General features: G+C 37.9%; 1 protein-coding gene across 2 annotated transcripts; it reads left to right on the top strand.

The window, feature by feature from the left end:
- The first annotated feature begins 48 nt into the window (after positions 1-48).
- LOC139936737 (uncharacterized) lies at positions 49-8,034 on the top strand. 2 transcript variants are annotated; one of them, XM_071931640.1, is made up of 8 exons: positions 49-347; positions 1,016-1,163; positions 1,455-1,650; positions 2,324-2,511; positions 3,401-3,496; positions 4,203-4,400; positions 5,590-6,083; positions 6,824-8,034. In XM_071931640.1, exons 1-8 carry the CDS (start codon positions 259-261, stop codon positions 6,900-6,902), a joined length of 1,488 nt encoding a protein of 495 aa, XP_071787741.1. In that variant the 5' UTR covers positions 49-258; the 3' UTR covers positions 6,903-8,034. The 2 variants fall into 2 exon arrangements, with proteins under 2 accessions (XP_071787741.1, XP_071787740.1); XM_071931639.1 differs by having other exon boundaries at positions 84-347; positions 2,321-2,511; positions 6,824-8,022.
- The last annotated feature ends 172 nt before the right edge of the window (positions 8,035-8,206 follow it).

Below are 8,206 nucleotides of genomic sequence, written 5' to 3'. Positions count from 1 at the left end.
AACCACTTCTAGACTTATACAGGCCTACTTTTTAACAACGGCCTGTTTTATTGGTTAAACTTCTCTGTAGAAAAATAGCAATGGCCAATCACGTCTCTTGTTAGGTTTACATCACGAGCTGGCGCGCCATTTTTTGAATCCGCGCGAATCACACTCGATCATCAGGCAGCAGTCGATTGCGGTCTTGACAAGTTCAGACAGACGACGTGGGAGCTCTTGACAAAAGTATTGATAAGTTTTATCAGTTCATCAACAAAAATGGCTACTGGAGATCTAAAGGGCAACTTGCGGAGATTGCAGACAAAACTAAAGACAGTCGGTTACCCGAAAGATATCGACGTGAAAGGGTGTGTATTTATAAAATAAAAAAATAATAATAAATTAATATAAAAATAAAAACAAACATCGGACAATACTTCCCACAATAATAAAAAAATAAAAAACATATTATCAAATCTTTTTTTTAACGTGGTACTTGCAAGTTGCAGCTTAGCATAGCAACCAGTAGTTTTTATTAGAGGGACAAGTGGGGGCAAATATTTCAGGGGGGGGGGGGTCATCCATTGTGCAATTTTAATACTTGATCGCATTTTTTGAGGGCAAAAGGATTTGGGTAATTTTGAGTGGGAGTGGAGGGGGCAGGGGGCTCCCGTAGAACAATGATTGGGGTCCATTCCGCTATCGTCGTGGAGTCGACACAAACCTCAGAACGGACTTGAAAAGTTTCTGTATTGCGCCAAGACTTTTTCATTTCGATATATAATAATATAGAATCTAGTTCACCTCAATGAGATATCCCTTTTTCTAAAAATGAGTGAAAAAGTAATGGCGCCATACGGAAGTTATCCTTTGTCTGATTTAAAAAGAAAAACTGTCTGATTCATATTATATAATTAATTAAGGCATTGTTTACCACCTGCACTATTTGACTCTTCCAGCTCGGAAACGCCCCCCCCCCACATCAATATATTAACTACTTGATTAAATGTCATTTATCAATCGAACCTTCTTGCAGTGTTTCTAAAGGACTAGCTCAGGAGTATCTTCCATTGCTTCACTACATCCTGCTGGATTACTCACGAGCCATCGCTCAACTCATCATCAATAATGACATGGAGTTGTACGGCAAGAACGACAACAAGTTTGTGGCAGCCGCCTACAAAGTCAGTATTTCCAAGGTCTTAAAGAGTTTGGGTACTTTTTGTACGACACAAAACAAAAGCGTCCACATATTTATCTTGTTCAGATAACATAGCGATGATCCTTGTATAGCAAAGCAAAAATAAACAGTTCCTTCTAGAAAAAAAAACCTTGATTTGCTACTCAATACTGGCCATCAGCGTGCACAAAATAAGTTCAGTCTTTATTCTGCAAAAATGCTGGACGAATCGTTCCCTGTAATGAGCCAAAAATCATTTCAAAGTAAAGCTCTCTTTTTGTTCACTCCTCACAAGGTTCTGCGGGATATCTTCCATTATAAACCCTCCATCACCAGACATCAATTCTTCAGTCGGGGTTTTGCAGAACACAAGATCATGTTGTTGGTCGATATCATACGCATGGTGACAGAGAAAAACAAGGAGCTGTGCAAGGCTGTGCCAAGCGCCCACAAGGGGAGCACGGGAAGAACACTCCAGACTCAAAGTTCAGGTAAATGGTGCGATTACAGAGCTGCTTAACAAGTAGCTTAGCACAACAAATGATTACCAGGAATAAAACAGGGATGTGATTTCTTTTTTTTTAAACAGTATTCAGGGGTTTTTTATGGCCTAAAAAAATGATTTGTTTTTAAAGATTGAATTCTAAAAGAAATGTGGATTTTAACATATAATGCCCAAGGTTGGAGATTAGGGCTATAAATGTTAATATTGGGCTTCAAGCTCACAAGTTTCAGAGCTCGCATAATTTTGCGCTCAGAGTTTTTTTCTCAACAGCCTATCACATCCCTGATAAGATAACCAGCCAAATTATGCTAAATGTACCTTTTCTGACTGGCATTTTGCTATTCTAAGCACCATTGTAAGTGTTTGCTTTCAAGCAGGCAATTTGGCTTACAGGTTTTGTGTTTTTCAACCATTTGCAGGGCCCAATTTCATGAAACACTTTAAGCATGAAGAATTGCTAAGCACAGGAAGATCTTGCTGGTTCCAAGCCAAAATACCATAAAAATGTCATTGTTGTAAATGGTGCCTCACTCATTCAAGGAATTTGCTTAGTAGTATTTTCTGCTTAACAGCTTTATGAACTTGGGCCTTGCTGGCTTCAGTGTTCGGTGAAAGTTGAAACTTATAATTGGTGTTTTTTGTTTGGTCATCTTTAGCAGAGGTATTTGGTTCCCAATCGAGCACAACCTCCGAAGCACAGACTCCTTTCTTCGGTTCAGCATCAACAAGCGAGATACCAGTGTTCCTGCCAACAGTTATTGACAATGGGAGTAAGGTCACTGATCGGGACACCGGTTATCACACTGCTGAGACATCTCCTACCGCTATTAAAAACCAAGAGGCAGAGGTAATAATATGACAAAGAAGGTTGCATATTGGCCCATCCTGAGTGTCGAACATAAACAGCTGTGTGTCTGCATTTTGACCATTTTATCATTGTTTTCAAGATGGTAACAAAATTACATCATTGCCCAAGATCCATGTACCGCAGTTAAGCCAAAAATTACGGTAATATTGAGGAGAGGCTGAAGTGAAAAAAAAGAAAAAATTATGAGATATTGCCTAATTAATATCACAAGGCCAGGTGGCTACTTCAAGATTAGAGCTACAAATCAACTGCCACCAGGGGCATGTTGTCACCTAATCCTGGGGCTGAAACAGTGTTACCCCTTTCACAGTCCATTAGGATGTAGGCATGGGTAGGAGCCTGTGTAGAGCAGAATGCAATAGAGCAGAACGCAATAGGTCTACCTTCCCAACTTTTATACAATGATGAAACAGGAATTTTTGAGAAAAATAAACTGTTATTTATTTTGGTTACCTTTTACATTCAGTTTGACTTTTTGACTCTCATTGAAACCCCAACCTACCTTTTATTCTGTAATGTATAAAATAATGTGTTGGCCCAAATGTTCACATAACATCGTTGTCTCACAATATTGGTTTTTTCCATTTTGAAGTCACCCCAAACTATTATAAAGTAAGTGCAGTATTATGTAAGAAGCTAGGGTCTAAAATCAGACCTGATACTTCACGGAAGCAACAAAGACGATTGCTTCCTTGCCCCCTGGTCCAATGCCTTGGTGCCTTTGAAGTGCTCCAGTAGAAATTTCTTATTTCCTCATAGGGTGCCCTTTACCAAGGGGAACAAGCCTTGGTGCCCTTGCCATTTTAAAAACAAAGCATACAGGTCTTTAAAATGTACTCATGAATTATTTTCTCTTTCAACACTTTAGGAGGTTGTAGAACGACCAACCGTGTCAGTGAATGAACTATGTGCAAAGTTTGAACACAAAGGAAGTCTAAAACACGACAGCATTGACAGCAAATTGGTAACAATAAACAATAATAACAAGTTATTATGTACTTAAAACAAACTACTCAATTCATATGTCTCCATGTGTCTTGTCGGAGCCGTTTAGTGCATTGGATTGAAGTTAGTTTGATAGCTGAAGATTATTTTTACGTCTAAAAACTTTATCAAATAATAAACCACAAGGAAAACTGACTGGGTTCATTTTAAATGATTTGCGGTTGGAACAAAGACAAATTTACTAGAGCGGGATTTGAACCAACAGTATTGTCCAAAGGCCGATACTTTGTGTATCACAACTTCTATATAAAATAACAAACCTGTGAAAATTTAGGCTCAATCGGTCATCGGCGTCAGCAGAAAATAACGGGAAAACCAACCCTTGTTTCCGCACGTTTCCTCGTGTCATGACATGTGTTCAAAATAAATTCGTAACTCGCTTTCGAGAATTGATATTGTTTTAATGTTTTCTCAAAAAGTAAAGCGTGTAAGTTATTTGTAAATTCTGTTAATTTTGTTTTTCTCTTTTTCTGTACCGAAAGTGTATAATGGCTTTAACATGCTGGGGCTCATATAAATAGCCCCAAGTTGGCGGTCTCCCTATTTTGTCAATGTCTTTGTCAATAATTTTCTCTGAACCAACCAGTTGAAAATTAATGGCATATTTTACAACCGGTGCATGAATTAGAACATACTCTAATTTTGTATATCATTTTGTTTTTCAGAGCGACTCGTACCTGGAAGAGCATCCAGTCATTCAGGCTTTGGTCGATCAGATCGTTCATCTCGAAGATCACATAGCAGTGGAACTTGAGAAACGGGCGAAACATGAAGAAGAGTTTGAGGCACTCGTGAGAAAGTGTGATAACATGTCTGGACACATCGTAATACTGCAGCACAAGATAAAGTTTGTGGAAAATAAAGTGAGTGTTGATTTTTTATATCAATATAAACCACAAGGTTTATTTTTTAAATTGGTATATTTGGGTTTCTTGCGCCGACAGGAATGTATGAGTTTGCTTTTAAAACTAGAAATCGGGAGGATACCGAGTATACGGTGCTTTAAAGGAACACGTTGCCTTGGATCGGACGAGTTGGTCAAAACAAAAGCGTTTGTAACTGTTTTTTATATAATGCATATGGTTGGAAAGATGTTTTAAAAGTAGCATACAATGATCCACACAAGTTTGCCTCGAAATTGCGTGGTTTTCCTTCGACTGTGCGAACTATCACCGTCGGCCATTTATGGGAGTCAAAATTTTGACCCCCATAAATGGCCGACGTGTTAGTCGACGAGGTAAAAGGAAAACCACGCAATTTCGAGGCATGTTTGTGTGGATCATTGTATTCTACTTTTACAACATCTTTCTACCCATATGCATTTTATAAAAAACGGTTACAAACGTTTTTCAAAGACCAACTCGACCGATCCAAGGCAACGTGTTCCTTTAACATACATTGGTGTATATGGTTAAAACCAATCAATACATGAAATATTCACAGTAATTATCAACACAGCAACATGTTGCATCGTATGCTATATTCACTTCATATTGTGGCGTGTCGTGGCCGAGAGTATTAACCGGACTCAAGATCTGGTGGTTCTGATCAGCAGAGTGTGGGTTCAAGTCGTGAGACTTGTGTCCTGAAGCAAGACACTTGACCATTACTGATGAGACCTTTCGAGATGGGACGTTAAACCTTTAGTCCCGTGTGTTGTGTAAGGCAAGTAAAAGAACCTAGCGCACTCATCGAAAAGAGAAGGGGGTTCGCCTCGATGTTCCTGGTCTGATCAGCAACATAATGCCGCACCACCTTGTAAACCCTTACATGGTGCTATAAAGGAATAGATCTCAACGTAGCTCCACATACCTTGCTGGAAAAAAATACGGAGCGCTTTGATACTCCCCTAGCAGTGTGATAAAGCGCTATATAAGAACCAAGTATTTTATTAATGATATTAATTAAAAAAAGGTAGCGCCTTATGCAAGGCCTCAAAGCGCTTCACATGAAAAAGAATACAGTTGGGTGAGGAGAAACTCATAATACAGAGAATACAATTATAAAACCACTATTATTACTTAAAACAAATCTAAAATGTTTCTTCCGTAGCTTGGTGCCACACCCATCTCTGTTGTCGAACCTCTGCAATCTTCGTCATTTCATAGCGCGAATGCTGAACCAATGCATGAAGCCATTGAGCAAGACAGCTTGAATCTAGCACCCAGCCCCTCACCAAGAAGTCCACCCTTAGTACATTCCATGCCGACCTACGAACCAGCTCGACTCAACGCCTCTCGAGAGCGGAGTATGGAGGCCAGACCTGTAGATGTCGTTGGGATGGATGAGGGCGTGGCAGCAGCAGAGGATGAGGACGAAGGACTAGTCGATGATGATGGAGATCTTGGAGAATACATCATTGAGACATCAAGGGATTGTAGCGGAGAGGGTGCGGAGGTTGCGACCGACGGAGCATCGGGAGGGAGCGTAGACCTCGAGGAGATCATTTTTGAGGATCTTCCAGTGAGAGATGTGGATGAAGCAGCTCCTTCTAGACAGAGAGATGATCCACATGTCTACAGCCAGATTCAAAGAGTACAAAATATGTAAGTTGACTCAAGACATAAATTGTTGAACAAACAATTGTTTTCAGTTTCACCATGGCCCAATTTCGTTGAGCTGCTTAAGCAGAGCAAAATTGCTTAACAATTTTCCCCTTGGCAGAAATAGAACGAATACCAGTCACAAGTTGTACACACAACACAGGAGTTTGGCGCTTCAGAAATAAAAAGGATACCATTCACAAGTTGTACACAACACAGTAGTTTGGCTGGTACAAATGGTTAGAATTATATCCCCTTTTTTTATATGTAAGCTGCCTTAAGTTAGAAGTAAACTTAAATTTTAGTATTAAAGTAAATCAAATTTTAAATGTTCCCCTTTCCAAGAGTTTTTGCCATCAGCAATTTAGGTTGAGACGAAAGTGTTACCAGACTCTTGTCTAAGCTATTTCACATAAATTTGAAGAAAAAAAAATTTAAAAATAACAAAGCAAGAAGTGTAGCCAAAGTCCGAATGCAAAAAATGCAAGAAAAAATACAATCATTATTTCAAATAGAAGCAACAGGTTCATTCCACGTCAAATCAACCAAGAATTTCAATGACCTTCCAGATTTGTTTTATTCAAATGTTAGGGTTCGATTATGACCCATTCATTGCTTTGAAACATTAAATATCAAAGTGCCTTATACACTGTACTATCTTAAATCTTAATCCAACAAATATACCGTCTCAAGTTTTGTCTTCAACATAATTTGATAGCATCTAATATTCCCCTCTTGTACAGGTTGGCAAGCACTCAGCAGATGCTACAAGGAAATGCCGGGAACTCGCCTCCAAGTAAAGACAAATCCGAGACAAACTAATTGTACCAAACTCCGTCTTTGAACGGAGGAAAGCACAAGCAAACGAGCGGTGAGTTGGGGTTGAATCTCTTGTGACCCCCAAGCCAGGTTCTTGCAAGGTTCAACCTTGCAAGGTACCACTTGGTTTATCTTGTATTCATTTAAGGGCCTTGTCACATGAGGAATTACAGGCGACTTGGAGGCAACCAAATGTAGTGCATGCTACAGAAACACTTTGGCAGCACATTCTTACAACAATGATCCCTGAGAACAGTTATGTTATCTTGGTTGCCTGGAACTGGTTGCCTTTAAATTGCCTGTGTAACATGGGTCTAGTCTTTCTTAGTCTGTTTCAACCCTAGCAGTCTTTCACAAGGGCAGAAAAGACTGCCAGGGTCAAAACGTAAGCCCATTAAACAAAATTGCATTTATACCATTGGGAAATTTTGGTTGTTAAGCAGTTTGCGAACAGCTAATTTTGTTTTGTTTTTTTGTGTGCGAAAGATTTCAAGTTTTACAGAGATTATTTGAAAGTAAGTTATAAAATGCCATTGTAAAGAATTTACAAACTTACCTTGTGATTGGATTTCACGACCTGACGTAGTCTAAAAGATTTGTACTGTTTGTTAAAAGTATTGTAATTGTTTGAACACCAAAATTTCCTTTTTGATATTTATAAGATGTTTTGTTGACATGTCATTGGTGTTATTCATGAAATCTGTCAAATTTACTGAAAAATATGTGAAAATATTCAGACAAGTAATTTTATGTTACAGATAAATTAGTTTATTGGATGTAAGGTTTACTCTGTTGTGTTGAACCTAAAAATATAAAACAGAAAACTGACATTCATAATGTTGATAAAGTAATTTTTTGTTGTAAATATACATATTTGTTAAGACTTAAGTTTCATCCAGAAAGATTGATGTGATGGAAAAATAAAAAAGTAATTAATTGCAATAAGAAAATATTGAGGATGTTTGAACAATGCCAAAATGTTCTTTTTTGATACTTGTTGTTTTGTTGTTTTAAAATGGCGGTCATGTCAATGATGTTACAATTCACTTTAAAAAATATGTGAAAAATTGTAGAAATCGTAACATTTCTTACAGTTTATTTAGTTTACTTAATGCAAGGTTTGCTTTGCTCGTTTGAACATAAAAATATAAAACTAAGATTTATTTATTGAAAAAGTAATTTATTTTTGTAATTGCATGTTCTTCTGTCTCATCCAGAAAAAGATGAAAACAATTAAAACAAAGTTATTTATTGAAATAAGAACTATTGTGTTTGTTGGTTTCAATCTCTGTAATTAATTTTATGAA

Source organism: Asterias amurensis, chromosome 4, assembly GCF_032118995.1.
Source record: "Asterias amurensis chromosome 4, ASM3211899v1".
Lineage (NCBI taxonomy): Eukaryota > Metazoa > Echinodermata > Asteroidea > Forcipulatida > Asteriidae > Asterias > Asterias amurensis.
Note: the sequence above shows the minus strand (reverse complement) of the source record. Positions and strands in the feature narration are given on the sequence as shown.

What these genes read in the sequence shown, in the direction of transcription:
- LOC139936737 (XM_071931639.1), top strand. Translation starts at nt 259, where the DNA reads ATGGCTACTGGAGATCTAAAGGGCAACTTGCGGAGATTGCAGACAAAA. An exon ending in ACTCCAGACTCAAAGTTCAG is followed by an intron (nt 1,651 to 2,320) that starts GTAAATGGTGCG and finishes GGTCATCTTTAG; the next exon opens with CAGAGGTATTTGGTTCCCAA. An exon ending in ACAGCATTGACAGCAAATTG is followed by an intron (nt 3,497 to 4,202) that starts GTAACAATAAAC and finishes TTTGTTTTTCAG; the next exon opens with AGCGACTCGTACCTGGAAGA.